The sequence below is a fragment of the Oncorhynchus kisutch genome, linkage group LG5 (assembly GCF_002021735.2).
Source record: "Oncorhynchus kisutch isolate 150728-3 linkage group LG5, Okis_V2, whole genome shotgun sequence".
NCBI lineage: Eukaryota > Metazoa > Chordata > Actinopteri > Salmoniformes > Salmonidae > Oncorhynchus > Oncorhynchus kisutch.
The window spans coordinates 65,282,838-65,301,946 of record NC_034178.2 but is presented as its reverse complement, the minus strand read 5'-3'; the positions used below and the strand labels follow the sequence as shown (position 1 = coordinate 65,301,946).

Here is a 19,109-nt window from a genome sequence, read left to right as displayed (position 1 = left end):
TGATACCGTCTACTGCTGCTACCGCCTGCTGCTGCTACCGCCTGCTGCTGCTACCGTCTACTGTGTACTGCTGCTACCGCCTGCCGCTGCTACCGCCTACTGCTGCTACTGCCTACTGCTGCTATCGCCTGCTTCCGTCTACTGCTGCTTCCGTCTACTGCTGCTTCCGCCTACTGCTGCTTCCGTCTACTGCTGCTTCCGTCTACTGCTGCTTCCGTCTTCTGCTGCTTCCGTCTACTGCTGCTTCCGTCTACTGCTGCTTCCGTCTACTGCTGCTTCCGTCTACTGCTGCTACCGTCTACTGCTGTTACCGTCTACTGCTGCTACCGTCTACTGCTGCTACCGTCTACTGCTGATACCGTCTACTGCTGATACCGTCTGCTGCTGATACCGCCTGCTGCTGATACCGCCTACTGCTGCTACCGCCTGCTGCTGATACCGCCTACTGCTGCTACCGCCTACTGCTGCTACTGCCTACTGCTGCTATCGCCTGCTTCCGTCTACTGCTGCTTCCGTCTACTGCTGCTTCCGTCTACTGCTGCTTCCGTCTACTGCTGCTTCCGTCTACTGCTGCTTCCGTCTACTGCTGCTTCCGTCTTCTGCTGCTTCCGTCTGCTGCTTCCGTCTGCTGCTTCCGTCTGCTGCTGCTTCCGTCTTCTGCTGCTTCCGTCTGCTGCTTCCGTCTGCTGCTTCCGTCTACTGCTGCTTCCGTCTACTGCTGCTTCCGTCTACTGCTGCTTCCGTCTACTGCTGCTTCCGTCTACTGCTGCTTCCGTCTACTGCTGATTCCGTCTACTGCTGCTACCGCCTACTGCTGCTACCATCTACTGTCTACTGCTGCTACCGCCTACTGCTGCTACCGCCTTCTGCTGCTACCGCCTTCTGCTGCTACCGTCTACTGCTGCTACGATCTACTGTCTACTGCCGTCTACCGCTGCTACCGCCTACTGCTGCTACGGCCTGCTGCTGCTGCTACGGCCTACTGCTGCTACCACCTACTGGTGCTACCGCCTACCGTCTGCTGCTGCTACCATCTACTGCTGCCTCTCCTCCACTGACCTGATGACCCTCTACTGCTTGACGCCTACAGTCTACCGCCTACTACTACTACCGTCTACTGCCTACCGTCTACTACTACTACCACCGTCTACTGCCTACCGTCTACTGCCTACTGCCTACCGTCTACTGCCTACCGTCTACTGCCTACCGTCTACTGCCTACCGTCTACCGTCTACTGCCTACCGTCTACTGCCTACCGTCTACTGCCTACCGTCTACTGCCTACCGTCTACTGCCTACCGTCTACTTTCTACTGCCTACCGTCTACTACTACTACCACCGTCTACTGTCTACCGTCTACTGCCTACCGTCTAGTCTACTGCCTACCGTCTACAGTCTACTGCCTACCGTCTACTGCCTACCGTCTACAGTCTACTGCCTACCGTCTACTACTACTACCACCGTCTACTGCCTACCGACTACTTTCTACTGCCTACCGACTACTGCCTACCGTCTACTGCCTACAGACTACTTTCTACTGCCTACCGACTACTTTCTACTGTCTACTGTCTACTGCCTAGCGTCTACTGTCTACTGCCTACCGTCTACTACTACTACCACCGTCACCTGCCTACCGACTACTGCCTACCGTCTACTGCCTACCGACTACTGCCTACCGTCTACTTTCTACTGCCTACCGACTACTGTCTACTGCCTACCGTCTACTGCATACCGTCTACTGCCTACTGTCTACTGCCTACCGACTACTTTCTACTGCCTACCGTCTACTTTCTACCGCCTACCGTCTACTGCCTACCGACTACTTTCTACTGCCTACCGTCTACTGTCTACTGCCTATCGACTACTTTCTACCGTCTACTGCCTACCGTCTACTGCCTACTGTCTACCGTCTGTCTACTACTACTACCACCGTCTACTGCCTACCGACTACTGCCTACCGTCTACCTTCTACTGTCTACTGCCTACCGACTACTACCACCGTCTACTTTCTACTGCCTACCGTCTACTTTCTACTGCCTACCGTCTACTGTCTACTGCCTACCGTCTACTGTCTACTGCCTACCGACTAATTTCTACTGCCTATCGACTACTTTCTACCGCCTACCGTCTACTGCCTACCGTCTACTGCCTACCGTCTACTGCCTACCATCTACTGTCTACCGTCTACTGTCTACTACTACTACCACCGTCTACTGCCTACCGACTACTTTCTACTGCCTACCGTCTACTTTCTACTGCCTACCGACTACTGCCTACCGTCTACTACCTACTGCCTACCGTCTACTGCCTACCGTCTACTGCCTACCGTCTACTGCCTACCGTCTACTGCCTACCGTCTACTGTCTACCGTCTACTGTCTACCGTCTACTACTACTACCACAGTCTACTGCCTACCGACTACTTTCTACTGCCTACCGACTACTGCCTACCGTCTACTTTCTACTGCCTACCGACTACTGCCTACCGTCTACTGTCTACTGCCTACCGTCTACTGTCTACTGCCTACTGTCTACCGTCTACTGCCTACCGTCTACTACTACTGCCTACCGTCTACTGCCTACCGTCTACTGCCTACCGACTACTGCCTACCATCTACTTTCTACTGTCTACTGCCTACCGACTACTGCCTACCGTCTACTGTCTACTGCCTACCGTCTACTGTCTACTGCCTACCGTCTACTTTCTACTGCCTACCGTCTACTTTCTACTGCCTACTGCCTACCGACTACTGCCTACCGTCTACTTTCTACTGCCTACCGACTACTGCCTACCGTCTACTTTCTACTGCCTACCGACTACTGTCTACTGCCTACCGTCTACTTTCTACTGCCTACCGTCTACTTTCTACTGCCTACCGTCTACTGTCTACCGTCTACTACTACTACCACAGTCTACTGCCTACCGACTACTTTCTACTGCCTACCGACTACTTTCTACTGCCTACCGACTACTTTCTACTGCCTACCGACTACTTTCTACTGCCTACCGTCTACTTTCTACTGCCTACCGTCTACTTTCTACTGCCTACCGTCTACTTTCTACTGCCTACCGTCTACTGCCTACCGACTACTGCCTACCGTCTACTTTCTACTGCCTACCGACTACTGTCTACTGTCTACTGCCTACTGTCTACTGCCTACCGACTACTTTCTACTGCCTACCGTCTACTGTCTACTGCCTATCGACTACTTTCTACCGCCTACCGTCTACTGCCTACCGACTACTTTCTACTGCCTACCGTCTACTGTCTACTGCCTACCGACTACTTTCTACTGCCTACCGTCTACTGTCTACTGCCTATCGACTACTTTCTACCGCCTACCGTCTACTGCCTACCGTCTACTGCCTACTGTCTACCGTCTGTCTACTACTACTACCACCGTCTACTGCCTACCGACTACTGCCTACCGTCTACTTTCTACTGTCTACTGCCTACCGACTACTACCACCGTCTACTTTCTACTGCCTACCGTCTACTTTCTACTGCCTACCGTCTACTGTCTACTGCCTACCGACTAATTTCTACTGCCTATTGACTACTTTCTACCGCCTACCGTCTACTGCCTACCGTCTACTGCCTACCGTCTACTGCCTACCATCTACTGTCTACTGTCTACTACTACTACCACCGTCTACTGCCTACCGACTACTTTCTACTGCCTACCGACTACTGCCTACCGTCTACTTTCTACTGCCTACCGACTACTGGCTACCGTCTACTGCCTACTGTCTACCGTCTACTGCCTACCGTCTACTGCCTACCGTCTACTGCCTACCGTCTACTGTCTACCGTCTACTGTCTACTGTCTACTACTACTACCACAGTCTACTGCCTACCGACTACTTTCTACTGCCTACCGACTACTGCCTACCGTCTACTTTCTACTGCCTACCGACTACTTTCTACTGCCTACCGACTACTGCCTACCGTCTACTTTCTACTGCCTACCGACTACTGCCTACTGTCTACCGTCTACTGCCTACCGTCTACTGTCTACTGCCTACCGTCTACTACTACTGCCTACCGTCTACTACTACTTCCTACCGTCTACTGCCTACCGACTACTGCCTACCGTCTACTTTCTACTGCCTACCGTCTACTGCCTACCGTCTACTGTCTACTGCCTACCGACTACTGCCTACCGTCTACTTTCTACTGCCTACTGCCTACCGACTACTGCCTACCGTCTACTTTCTACTGCCTACCGACTACTGCCTACCGTCTACTTTCTACTGCCTACCGACTACTGTCTACTGCCTACCGTCTACTTTCTACTGCCTACCGTCTACTTTCTACTGCCTACCGTCTACTGTCTACTGCCTACCGTCTACTGTCTACTGCCTACCGACTACCGTCTACTGCCTACCGTCTACTGTCTACCGTCTACTACTACTACCACCGTCTACTGCCTACCGACTACTTTCTACTGCCTACCGACTACTTTCTACTGCCTACCGACTACTTTCTACTGCCTACCGTCTACTTTCTACTGCCTACCGTCTACTTTCTACTGCCTACCGACTACTGCCTACCGTCTGTCTACTGCCTACCGTCTACTGTCTACTGCCTACCGTCTACTGCCTACCGTCTACTACTACTACCACCATCTACTGCCTACCGTCTACTGCCTACTGCCTACCGACTACTGCCTACCGTCTACTTCTACTGCCTACCGACTACTGCCTACCGTCTACTTTCTACTGTCTACCGACTACTGTCTACTGCATACCGTCTACTTTCTACTGCCTACCGACTACTTTCTACTGCCTACCGTCTACTGTCTACTGCCTACCGTCAACTGCCTACCGTCTACTTACTACTGCCTACCGTCTACTGTCTACTGCCTACCGACTACTTTCTACTGCCTGTCTACTACCTACCGTCTACTGCCTACCGCCTACTGCCTACCGTCTACTGTCTACTGTCTACCGTCTACTGTCTACTGCCTACCGTCTACTACTACTACCACCGTCTACTGCCTACCGTCTGCTGTCTACTGCCTACCGACTACTGCCTACCGTCTACTGCCTACCATCTACTGCCTACCGTCTACTGTCTACCGTCTACTGTCTACTGCCTACCGTCTACTACTACTACCACCGTCTACTGCCTACTGCCTACCGTCTACCGTCTACTGCCTACCGTCTACTGCCTACCATCTACTGTCTACCGTCTACTGTCTACCGCCTACCGTCTACTGCCTACCGTCTACTGCCTACCGTCTACTGCCTACCGTCTACTGTCTACTGCCTACCGTCTACTACTACTACCACCGTCTACTGCCTACTGCCTACCGTCTACTGCCTACCGTCTACCGTCTACTGCCTACCGTCTACTGCCTACCGTCTACTGCCTACCGTCTACTGTCTACCGTCTACTGCCTACCGTCTACCGCCTACCGTCTACTGTCTACCGTCTACCGTCTACTGCCTACCGTCTACTGCCTACCATCTACTGTCTACCGTCTACTGTCTACTACTACTGCCTACCGTCTACTGCCTACCGACTACTTTCTACTGCCTACCGACTACTGCCTACCGTCTACTTTCTACTGCCTACCGACTACTGCCTACCGTCTACTTTCTACTGCCTACCGACTACTGTCTACTGCCTACCGACTACTTTCTACTGCCTACCGACTACTTTCTACTGCCTACCGACTACTTTCTACTGCCTACCGTCTACTGTCTACTGCCTACCGTCTACTGCCTACCGTCTACTTTCTACTGCCTACCGTCTGTCTACTGCCTACCGTCTACTGTCTACTGCCTACCGTCTACTACTACTACCACCGTCTACTGCCTACCGTCTACTGCCTACTGCCTACCGACTACTGCCTACCATCTACTTTCTACTGCCTACCGACTACTGCCTACCGTCTACTTTCTACTGTCTACCGACTACTGTCTACTGCCTACCGTCTACTTTCTACTGCCTACCGACTACTTTCTACTGCCTACCGACTACTTTCTACTGCCTACCGTCTACTGTCTACTGCCTACCGTCTACTTTCTACTGCCTACCGTCTACTGTCTACTGCCTACCGACTACTTTCTACTGCCTACTGTCTACTACCTACCGTCTACTGCCTACCGTCTACTGCCTACTGCCTACCGTCTACTGTCTACCGTCAACTGTCTAACGTCTACTGTCTACTGCCTACCGTCTACTACTACTACCACCGTCTACTGCCTACCGTCTGCTGTCTACTGCCTACCGTCTACTGCCTACCGTCTACTGCCTACCGTCTACTGCCTACCGTCTACTGTCTACTGCCTACTGCCTACCGTCTACTTCTACTACCACCGTCTACTGCCTACTGCCTACCGTCTACTGCCTACCGTCTACCGTCTACTGTCTACCGTCTACTGTCTACCGTCTACTGTCTACCGTCTACTGCCTACGGTCTACTGCCTACCGTCTACTTTCTACTGCCTACCGTCTACTACTACTACCACCGTCTACTGTCTACCGTCTACTGCCTACCGTCTACAGTCTACTGCCTACCGTCTACAGTCTACTGCCTACCGTCTACTGCCTACCGTCTACAGTCTACTGCCTACCGTCTACTACTACTACCACCGTCTACTGCCTACCGACTACTTTCTACTGCCTACCGACTACTGCCTACCGTCTACTGCCTACCGACTACTTTCTACTGCCTACCGACTACTTTCTACTGCCTACTGTCTACTGCCTAGCGTCTACTGTCTACTGCCTACCGTCTACTGTCTACTGCCTACCGTCTACTACTACTACCACCGTCTACTGCCTACCGACTACTGCCTACCGTCTACTGCCTACCGACTACTGCCTACCGTCTACTTTCTACTGCCTACCGACTACTGTCTACTGCCTACCGTCTACTGCCTACCGTCTACTGCCTACTGTCTACTGCCTACCGACTACTTTCTACTGCCTACCGTCTACTTTCTACCGCCTACCGTCTACTGCCTACCGACTACTTTCTACTGCCTACCGTCTACTGTCTACTGCCTATCGACTACTTTCTACCGCCTACCGTCTACTGCCTACCGTCTACTGCCTACTGTCTACCGTCTGTCTACTACTACTACCACCGTCTACTGCCTACCGACTACTGCCTACCGTCTACCTTCTACTGTCTACTGCCTACCGACTACTACCACCGTCTACTTTCTACTGCCTACCGTCTACTTTCTACTGCCTACCGTCTACTGTCTACTGCCTACCGACTAATTTCTACTGCCTATCGACTACTGCCTACCGTCTACTTTCTACTGTCTACCGACTACTGTCTACTGCCTACCGTCTACTTTCTACTGCCTACCGACTACTTTCTACTGCCTACCGACTACTTTCTACTGCCTACCGTCTACTGTCTACTGCCTACCGTCTACTGCCTACCGTCTACTTTCTACTGCCTACCGTCTACTGTCTACTGCCTACCGACTACTTTCTACTGCCTACTGTCTACTACCTACCGTCTACTGCCTACCGTCTACTGCCTACTGCCTACCGTCTACTGTCTACCGTCAACTGTCTAACGTCTACTGTCTACTGCCTACCGTCTACTACTACTACCACCGTCTACTGCCTACCGTCTGCTGTCTACTGCCTACCGTCTACTGCCTACCGTCTACTGCCTACCGTCTACTGTCTACTGCCTACTGCCTACCGTCTACTTCTACTACCACCGTCTACTGCCTACTGCCTACCGTCTACTGCCTACCGTCTACCGTCTACTGTCTACTGTCTACCGTCTACTGTCTACCGTCTACTGTCTACCGTCTACTGCCTACCGTCTACTGCCTACGGTCTACTGCCTACCGTCTACTTTCTACTGCCTACCGTCTACTACTACTACCACCGTCTACTGTCTACCGTCTACTGCCTACCGTCTACAGTCTACTGCCTACCGTCTACAGTCTACTGCCTACCGTCTACTGCCTACCGTCTACAGTCTACTGCCTACCGTCTACTACTACTACCACCGTCTACTGCCTACCGACTACTTTCTACTGCCTACCGACTACTGCCTACCGTCTACTGCCTACCGACTACTTTCTACTGCCTACCGACTACTTTCTACTGCCTACTGTCTACTGCCTAGCGTCTACTGTCTACTGCCTACCGTCTACTGTCTACTGCCTACCGTCTACTACTACTACCACCGTCTACTGCCTACCGACTACTGCCTACCGTCTACTGCCTACCGACTACTGCCTACCGTCTACTTTCTACTGCCTACCGACTACTGTCTACTGCCTACCGTCTACTGCCTACCATCTACTGCCTACTGTCTACTGCCTACCGACTACTTTCTACTGCCTACCGTCTACTTTCTACCGCCTACCGTCTACTGCCTACCGACTACTTTCTACTGCCTACCGTCTACTGTCTACTGCCTATCGACTACTTTCTACCGCCTACCGTCTACTGCCTACCGTCTACTGCCTACTGTCTACCGTCTGTCTACTACTACTACCACCGTCTACTGCCTACCGACTACTGCCTACCGTCTACCTTCTACTGTCTACTGCCTACCGACTACTACCACCGTCTACTTTCTACTGCCTACCGTCTACTTTCTACTGCCTACCGTCTACTGTCTACTGCCTACCGACTAATTTCTACTGCCTATCGACTACTTTCTACCGTCTACTGCCTACCGTCTACTGCCTACCGTCTACTGCCTACCATCTACTGTCTACCGTCTACTGTCTACTACTACTACCACCGTCTACTGCCTACCGACTACTTTCTACTGCCTACCGTCTACTTTCTACTGCCTACCGACTACTGCCTACCGTCTACTACCTACTGTCTACCGTCTACTGCCTACCGTCTACTGCCTACCGTCTACTGCCTACCGTCTACTGCCTACCGTCTACTGTCTACCGTCTACTGTCTACCGTCTACTACTACTACCACAGTCTACTGCCTACCGACTACTTTCTACTGCCTACCGACTACTGCCTACCGTCTACTTTCTACTGCCTACCGACTACTGCCTACCGTCTACTGTCTACTGCCTACCGTCTACTGTCTACTGTCTACCGTCTACTGCCTACCGTCTACTACTACTGCCTACCGTCTACTGCCTACCGACTACTGCCTACCATCTACTTTCTACTGTCTACTGTCTACTGCCTACCGACTACTGCCTACCGTCTACTGTCTACTGCCTACCGTCTACTGTCTACTGCCTACCGTCTACTTTCTACTGCCTACCGTCTACTTTCTACTGCCTACTGCCTACCGACTACTGCCTACCGTCTACTTTCTACTGCCTACCGACTACTGCCTACCGTCTACTTTCTACTGCCTACCGTCTACTTTCTACTGCCTACCGTCTACTTTCTACTGCCTACCGTCTACTTTCTACTGCCTACCGTCTACTGTCTACCGTCTACTACTACTACCACAGTCTACTGCCTACCGACTACTTTCTACTGCCTACCGACTACTTTCTACTGCCTACCGACTACTTTCTACTGCCTACCGTCTACTTTCTACTGCCTACCGTCTACTTTCTACTGCCTACCGTCTACTTTCTACTGCCTACCGTCTACTGCCTACCGACTACTGCCTACCGTCTACTTTCTACTGCCTACCGACTACTGTCTACTGCCTACTGTCTACTGCCTACCGACTACTTTCTACTGCCTACCGTCTACTGTCTACTGCCTATCGACTACTTTCTACCGCCTACCGTCTACTGCCTACCGACTACTTTCTACTGCCTACCGTCTACTGTCTACTGCCTACCGACTACTTACTACTTTCTACTGCCTACCGTCTACTGTCTACTGCCTATCGACTACTTTCTACCGCCTACCGTCTACTGCCTACCGTCTACTGCCTACTGTCTACCGTCTGTCTACTACTACTACCACCGTCTACTGCCTACCGACTACTGCCTACCGTCTACTTTCTACTGTCTACTGCCTACCGACTACTACCACCGTCTACTTTCTACTGCCTACCGTCTACTTTCTACTGTCTACTGCCTACCGACTAATTTCTACTGCCTATCGACTACTTTCTACCGCCTACCGTCTACTGCCTACCGTCTACTGCCTACCGTCTACTGCCTACCATCTACTGTCTACTGTCTACTACTACTACCACCGTCTACTGCCTACCGACTACTTTCTACTGCCTACCGACTACTGCCTACCGTCTACTTTCTACTGCCTACCGACTACTGGCTACCGTCTACTACCTACTGCCTACCGTCTACTGCCTACCGTCTACTGCCTACCGTCTACTGTCTACCGTCTACTGTCTACTGTCTACCGTCTACTACTACTACCACAGTCTACTGCCTACCGACTACTTTCTACTACCTACCGACTACTGCCTACCGTCTACTTTCTACTGCCTACCGACTACTTTCTACTGCCTACCGACTACTGCCTACCGTCTACTTTCTACTGCCTACTGCCTACTGTCTACCGTCTACTGCCTACCGTCTACTGTCTACTGCCTACCGTCTACTACTACTGCCTACCGTCTACTGTCTACTGCCTACCGTCTACTACTACTGCCTACCGTCTACTACTACTGCCTACCGTCTACTGCCTACCGACTACTGCCTACCGTCTACTTTCTACTGCCTACCGTCTACTGTCTACTGCCTACCGACTACTGCCTACTGTCTACTGCCTACCGTCTACTGTCTACTGCCTACCGACTACTGCCTACCGTCTACTTTCTACTGCCTACTGCCTACCGACTACTGCCTACCGTCTACTTTCTACTGCCTACCGACTACTGCCTACCGTCTACTTTCTACTGCCTACCGACTACTGTCTACTGCCTACCGTCTACTTTCTACTGCCTACCGTCTACTTTCTACTGCCTACTGTCTACTGCCTACCGACTACCGTCTACTGCCTACCGTCTACTGTCTACCGTCTACTACTACTACCACCGTCTACTGCCTACCGACTACTTTCTACTGCCTACCGACTACTTTCTACTGCCTACCGTCTACTTTCTACTGCCTACCGTCTACTTTCTACTGCCTACCGACTACTGCCTACCGTCTGTCTACTGCCTACCGTCTACTGTCTACTGCCTACCGTCTACTGTCTACTGCCTACCGTCTACTACTACTACCACCGTCTACTGCCTACCGTCTACTGCCTACCGACTACTGCCTACCGTCTACTTTCTACTGCCTACCGACTACTGCCTACCGTCTACTTTCTACTGTCTACCGACTACTGTCTACTGCCTACCGTCTACTTTCTACTGCCTACCGACTACTTTCTACTGCCTACCGTCTACTGTCTACTGCCTACCGTCAACTGCCTACCGTCTACTTACTACTGCCTACCGTCTACTGTCTACTGCCTACCGACTACTTTCTACTGCCTGTCTACTACCTACCGTCTACTGCCTACCGCCTACTGCCTACCGTCTACTGTCTACCGTCTACTGTCTACCGTCTACTGTCTACTGCCTACCGTCTACTACTACTACCACCGTCTACTGCCTACCGTCTGCTGTCTACTGCCTACCGACTACTGCCTACCGTCTACTGCCTACCATCTACTGCCTACCGTCTACTGTCTACCGTCTACTGTCTACTGCCTACCGTCTACTACTACTACCACCGTCTACTGCCTACCGTCTACTGCCTACCGTCTACCGTCTACTGCCTACCGTCTACTGCCTACCGTCTACTGCCTACCGTCTACTGCCTACCGTCTACTGTCTACCGCCTACCGTCTACTGCCTACCGTCTACTGCCTACCGTCTACTGCCTACCGTCTACTGTCTACTGCCTACCGTCTACTACTACTACCACCGTCTACTGCCTACTGCCTACCGTCTACTGCCTACCGTCTACTGCCTACCGTCTACTGCCTACCGTCTACTGTCTACCGTCTACTGTCTACCGTCTACTGCCTACCGCCTACCGTCTACCGTCTACTGTCTACCGTCTACTGCCTACCGTCTACTGCCTACCATCTACTGTCTACCGTCTACTGTCTACTACTACTGCCTACCGTCTACTGCCTACCGTCTACTTTCTACTGCCTACCGACTACTGTCTACTGCCTACCGTCTACTTTCTACTGCCTACCGACTACTTTCTACTGCCTACCGACTACTTTCTACTGCCTACCGTCTGTCTACTGCCTACCGTCTACTGCCTACCGTCTACTGCCTACCGTCTGTCTACTGCCTACCGTCTACTGTCTACTGCCTACCGTCTACTGTCTACTGCCTACCGTCTACTACTACTACCACCGTCTACTGCCTACCGTCTACTGCCTACTGCCTACCGACTACTGCCTACCATCTACTTTCTACTGCCTACCGACTACTGCCTACCGTCTACTTTCTACTGTCTACCGACTACTGTCTACTGCCTACCGTCTACTTTCTACTGCCTACCGACTACTTTCTACTGCCTACCGACTACTTTCTACTGCCTACCGTCTACTGTCTACTGCCTACCGTCTACTGCCTACCGTCTACTTTCTACTGCCTACCGTCTACTGTCTACTGCCTACCGACTACTTTCTACTGCCTACCGTCTACTACCTACCGTCTACTGCCTACCGTCTACTGCCTACTGCCTACCGTCTACTGTCTACCGTCAACTGTCTAACGTCTACTGTCTACTGCCTACCGTCTACTACTACTACCACCGTCTACTGCCTACCGTCTGCTGTCTACTGACTACTGCCTACCGTCTACTGCCTACCGTCTACTGTCTACTGCCTACTGCCTACCGTCTACTTCTACTACCACCGTCTACTGCCTACTGCCTACCGTCTACTGCCTACCGTCTACCGTCTACTGTCTACCGTCTACTGTCTACCGTCTACTGTCTACCGTCTACTGCCTACCGTCTACCGTCTACCGTCTACTGCCTACTGTCTACTGCCTACTGTCTACCGCCTACTGCCTACCGACTACTGCCTACCGACTACTGCCTACCGACTACTGCCTACCGACTACTGCCTACCGACTACTGCCTACCGTCTACTGCCTACCGTCTACTGCCTACCGTCTACTGCCTACCGTCTACTGCCTACCGTCTACTGCCTACCGTCTACTGCCTACCGTCTACTGCCTACCGTCTACTGCCTACCGTCTACTGCCTACCGTCTACTGTCTACCGTCTACTGTCTACTGCCTACCGTCTACTACTACCACCAAATCAAATCAAATTTATTTATATAGCCCTTCGTACATCAGCTGATATCTCAAAGTGCTGTACAGAAACCCAGCCTAAAAACCCCAAACAGCAAGCAATGCAGGTGTAGAAGCACGGTGGCTAGGAAAAACTCCCTAGAAAGGCCAATACCTAGGAAGAAACCTAGAGAGGAACCAGGCTATGTGGGGTGGCCAGTCCTCTTCTGGCTGTGCCGGGTGGAGATTATAACAGAACATGGCCAAGATGTTCAAATGTTCATAAATGACCAGCATGGTCAAATAATAATAAGGCAGAACAGTTGAAACTGGAGCAGCAGCACAGTCAGGTGGAAGTTGAAACTGGAGCAGCAGCATGGCCAGGTGGACTGGGGACAGCAAGGAGTCATCATGTCAGGTAGTCCTGGGGCATGGTCCTAGGGCTCAGGTCCTCCGAGAGAAAGAAAGAGAGAAGGAGAGAATTAGAGAACGCACACTTAGATTCACACAGGACACCGAATAGGACAGGAGAAGTACTCCAGATATAACAAACTGACCCCAGCCCCCCGACACATAAACTACTGCAGCATAAATACTGGAGGCTGAGACAGGAGGGGTCAGGAGACACTGTGGCACCATCCGAGGACACCCCCGGACAGGGCCAAACAGGAAGGATATAACCCCACCCACTTTGCCAAAGCACAGCCCCCACACCACTAGAGGGATATCTTCAACCACCAACTTACCATCCTGAGACAAGGCTGAGTATAGCCCACAAAGATCTCCGCCACGGCACAACCCAAGGGGGGGGCGCCAACCCAGACAGGATGACCACAACAGTGAATCAAACCACTCAGGTGACGCACCCCCTCCAGGGACGGCATGAGAGAGCCCCAGCAAGCCAGTGACTCAGCCCCTGTAATAGGGTTAGAGGCAGAGAATCCCAGTGGAAAGAGGGGAACCGGCCAGGCAGAGACAGCAAGGGCGGTTCGTTGCTCCAGAGCCTTTCCGTTCACCTTCCCACTCCATCATATGACCCACTGAAGAGATGAGTCTTCAGTAAAGACTTAAAGGTTGAGACCGAGTTTGCGTCTCTGACATGGGTAGGCAGACTGTTCCATAAAAATGGAGCTCTATAGGAGAAAGCCCTGCCTCCAGCTGTTTGCTTAGAAATTCTAGGGACAATTAGGAGGCCTGCGTCTTGTGACCGTAGCGTACGTGTAGGTATGTACGGCAGGACCAAATCAGAGAGATAGGTATGAGCAAGCCCATGTAATGCTTTGTAGGTTAGCAGTAAAACCTTGAAATCAGCCCTTGCTTTGACAGGAAGCCAGTGTAGAGAGGCTAGCACTGGAGTAATATGATCAAATTTTTTGGTTCTAGTCAGGATTCTAGCAGCCGTATTTAGCACTAACTGAAGTTTATTTAGTGCTTTATCCGGGTAGCCGGAAAATAGAGCATTGCAGTAGTCTAACCTAGAAGTGACAAAAGCATGGATTAATTTTTCTGAATCATTTTTGGACCGAAAGTTTCTGATTTTTGCAATGTTACGTAGATGGAAAAAAGCTGTCCTCGAAATGGTCTTGATATGTTCTTCAAAAGAGAGATCAGGGTCCAGAGTAACGCCGAGGTCCTTCACAGTTTTATTTGAGACGACTGTACAACCATTAAGATTAATTGTCAGATTCAACAGAAGATCTCTTTGTTTCTTGGGACCTAGAACAAGCATCTCTGTTTTGTCCGAGTTTAATAGTAGAAAGTTTGCAGCCATCCACTTCCTTATGTCTGAAACACATGCTTCTAGCGAGGGCAATTTTGGGGCTTCACCATGTTTCATTGAAATGTACAGCTGTGTGTCATCCGCATAGCAGTGAAAGTTTACATTATGTTTTCGAATAACATCCCCAAGAGGTAAAATATATAGTGAAAACAATAGTGGTCCTAAAACGGAACCTTGAGGAACACCGAAATTTACAGTTGATTTGTCAGAGGACAAACCATTCACAGAGACAAACTGATATCTTTCCGACAGATAAGATCTAAACCAGGCCAGAACATGTCCGTGTAGACCAATTTGGGTTTCCAATCTCTCCAAAAGAATGTGGTGATCGATGGTATCAAAAGCAGCACTAAGGTCTAGGAGCACGAGGACAGATGCAGAGCCTCGGTCCGATGCCATTAAAATGTCATTTACCACCTTCACAAGTGCCGTCTCGGTGCTATGATGGGGTCTAAAACCAGACTGAAGCATTTCGTATACATTGTTTGTCTTCAGGAAGGCAGTGAGTTGCTGCGCAACAGCCTTCTCTAAAATTTTTGAGAGGAATGGAAGATTCGATATAGGCCGATAGTTTTTTATATTTTCTGGGTCAAGGTTTGGCTTTTTCAAGAGAGGCTTTATTACTGCCACTTTTAGTGAGTTTGGTACACATCCAGTGGATAGAGAGCCGTTTATTATGTTCAACATAGGAGGGCCAAGCACAGGAAGCAGCTCTTTCAGTAGTTTAGTTGGAATAGGGTCCAGTATGCAGCTTGAAGGTTTAGAGGCCATGATTATTTTCATCATTGTGTCAAGAGATATAGTACTACACTTGAGCGTCTCTCTTGATCCTAGGTCCTGGCAGAGTTGTGCAGACTCAGGACAACTGAGGTTTGGAGGAATACGCAGGTTTAAAGAGGAGTCCGTAATTTGCTTTCTAATAATCATAATCTTTTCCTCAAAGAAGTTCATGAATTTATCACTGCTAAAAGTGAAAGTCATCCTCTCTTGGGGAATGCTGCTTTTTAGTTAGCTTTGCGACAGTATCAAAAAGGAATTTCGGATTGTTCTTATTTTCCTCAATTAAGTTAGAAAAATAGGATGATCGAGCAGCAGTAAGGGCTCTACGGTACTGCACGGTACCGTCCTTCCAAGCTAGTCGGAAGACTTCCAGTTTGGTGTGGCGCCATTTCCGTTCCAATTTCTGGAAGCTTGCTTCAGAGCTCGGGTATTTTCTGTGTACCAGGGAGCTAGTTTCTTATGAGACATTTTTTTTGTTTTTAGGGGTGCAACTGCATCTAGGGTATTGCGCAAGGTTAAATTGAGATCCTCAGTTAGGTGGTTAACTGATTTTTGTCCTCTGGCGTCCTTGGGTAGGCAGAGGGAGTCTGGAAGGGCATCAAGGAATCTTTGTGTTGTCTGTGAATTTATAGCACGACTTTTGATGTTCCTTGGTTGGGGTCTAAGCAGATTATTTGTTGCAATTGCAAACGTAATAAAATGGTGGTCCGATAGCCCAGGATTATGAGGAAAAACATTAAGATCCACCACATTTATTCCATGGGACAAAACTAGGTCCAGCGTATGACTGTGACAGTGAGTGGGTCCAGAGACATGTTGGACAAAACCCACTGAGTCGATGATGGCTCCGAAAGCCTTTTGGAGTGGGTCTGTGGACTTTTCCATGTGAATATTAAAGTCACCAAAGATTAGAATATTATCTGCTATGACTACAAGGTCCGATAGGAATTCAGGGAACTCAGTGAGAAACGCTGTATATGGCCCAGGAGGCCTGTAAACAGTAGCTATAAAAAGTGATTGAGTAGGCTGCATAGATTTCATGACTAGAAGCTCAAAAGACGAAAACGTCATTTTTTTTTTTGTAAATTGAAATTTGCTATCGTAAATGTTAGCAACACCTCCGCCTTTGCGGGATGCACGGGGGATATGGTCACTAGTGTAGCCAGGAGGTGAGGCCTCATTTAAAACAGTAAATTCATCAGGCTTAAGCCATGTTTCAGTCAGGCCAATCACATCAAGATTATGATCAGTGATTAGTTCATTGACTATAATTGCCGACTACTGCCTACCGTCTACTGCCTACCGTCTACTGCCTACCGTCTACTGTCTACTGCCTACCGACTACTGCCTACCGTCTACCGACTACTGCCTACCGTCTACTGCCTACCGTCTACTGTCTACTGTCTACTGCCTACCGACTACTGCCTACCATCTACCGACTACTGCCTACCGTCTACTGCCTACCGTCTACTGTCTACTGTCTACCGTCTACTGTCTACTGCCTACCGTCTACTGTCTACTGTCTACCGACTACTGCCTACCGTTTACCGACTACTGCCTACCGACTACTGCCTACCGTCTACTGTCTACTGCCTACTGTCTACTGCCTACCGTCTACTGTCTACCGTCTACCGTCTACTGCCTACCGACTACTGCGTACCGTCTACTGTCTACCATCTACTGTCTACTACCACCGACTACTTTCTACTGCCTACCGACTACTTTCTACTGCCTACCGACTACTTTCTACTGCCTACCGACTACTTTCTACTGCCTACCGTCTACTTTCTACTGCCTACCGACTACTGCCTACCGTCTACTTTCTACTGCCTACCGACTACTGCCTACCGTCTACTTTCTACTGCCTACCGACTACTGTCTACCGTCTACTGTCTACTGCCTACCGACTACTTTCTACTGCCTACTGTCTACTTTCTACTGCCTACTTTCTACTGCCTACCGACTACTTTCTACCGCCTACTTTCTGCTGCCTACCATCTACCATCATCATTCTCCACTATTCTCTTCTTCTCTGAATGTTATTCCTCCTCTCTTCGTTCCCTATGACCAGTGCCATCCCTCCCTTTCTCACCTCTCTGACAGTCATTTTGATGTTTATTCCTCTTCCTTTTCTGGTTCTGTCTGTTTTCAGGAGAGAGGTGAAGGTGGTGGAGCATCCCTCGGCGCAGAGGAACAGCAGGCGATGTGGCCGCAAGGTTCAGAAGAACATGTGCCTCTCCCCCACCGACCCCTACTCAGGCATTCTCACTACAGGTAATACCAATGCTTAATCCACACAATCCTGTGTGGCTCAGTTGGTAAGAGTGTGTCTGTTACGTAAGCCTCTTGGAGAAGGGAACGCAACACCCCGCTACGTCTCAACTCCCCGTGGAGTGAAAAAGTAACAACGCCAGGGTTCTGAGTTTGATTCCCGCCAGTGTCAACAAAATTGCACTCACTGTTGTAAGTTGATATAAACAAACCTGTCTTCTAAATGATGTTGTTGTGGTTATTGAAAAGTAAAAATACTATTTTAGGTTTGGGGTTAGGAGTTATGGTTAGGGGTTTGGGAAAATGTGATTTTGAATGGGAACATATTTTTACTCCCCAGAAAATCCTGACAAGTAAAGGAAACGTGTGTGTGTTTCTTAGGAGTCACCATGGAGACTGATGACCACTGGTGCTCCCAGATCAACAGGCTCCAGTTGCTATTGGACAAGCTGGAGTGGCAGGTACTGGACTGTCCTGGGGATATCTCATCCTGACAACCTGAATACCTCTTGCTCTGTGCTGCTCATTCCTTTAACCGGTTCTTGCCTTTAAATCCCTATGCTCTCTCTGTCTGTCATTCTTTTACTCCCTAAGCCCTTTCTTTCGCCTGCCTGCCTATCTGTATGACTGTCTCGTTTGTCAATCAAGAGGAACCTGTACTGCAATATCAGAGCTATTCCTAACCTGCAGCACGTACTGTAGTGCAATATCAATCGTCACCTCACAGCCTCTCATTCCCTTTGCAGTGAGCTATTTCACCTTTAGGTTCAACTTCATACTCTACTTTAATATGATAGCTTATATTGCTCTTTCTCATGATTTAATGGAAATAGAGGGTTCTAAATGTGTGGGCAGGGGTTGAAATAAACTCTTGTCAGAATGTTTGTCAATGATACAATGTATTGGATAATTATATTATATACCGTGCATGAGATAATTATATTATAGTCAGACCTAGGTTCAAGTAGTATTTGTTTTCTTTCAGATAGTTTGAGCATTTGAATGAGCCACATGGGTGTGGTTTACACTTTTGGGATTTTTCCATTGGTTCCATTCCATCAGGAAAGCTCTGTCAAGCAGAGCTAAAGTATTTAAAAGAAAACACACGGGCCTCCCGAGT

At 49.9% G+C, this 19,109-nt stretch overlaps 1 protein-coding gene across 3 annotated transcripts in view; it reads left to right on the top strand.

Moving 5' to 3' along the window:
• The window catches only part of necab3 (N-terminal EF-hand calcium binding protein 3), a 78,207-nt gene that overhangs the window by 51,451 nt on the left and 7,647 nt on the right, over positions 1-19,109 (top strand). For all 3 annotated transcript variants that reach the window (XM_020483949.2, XM_031825679.1, XM_031825680.1), the window contains 2 exons: positions 17,871-17,992; positions 18,371-18,450. In XM_020483949.2, the coding sequence (XP_020339538.2) occupies positions 17,871-17,992; positions 18,371-18,450 (202 nt within the window). The remainder of the gene's footprint in view (positions 1-17,870; positions 17,993-18,370; positions 18,451-19,109) is intronic.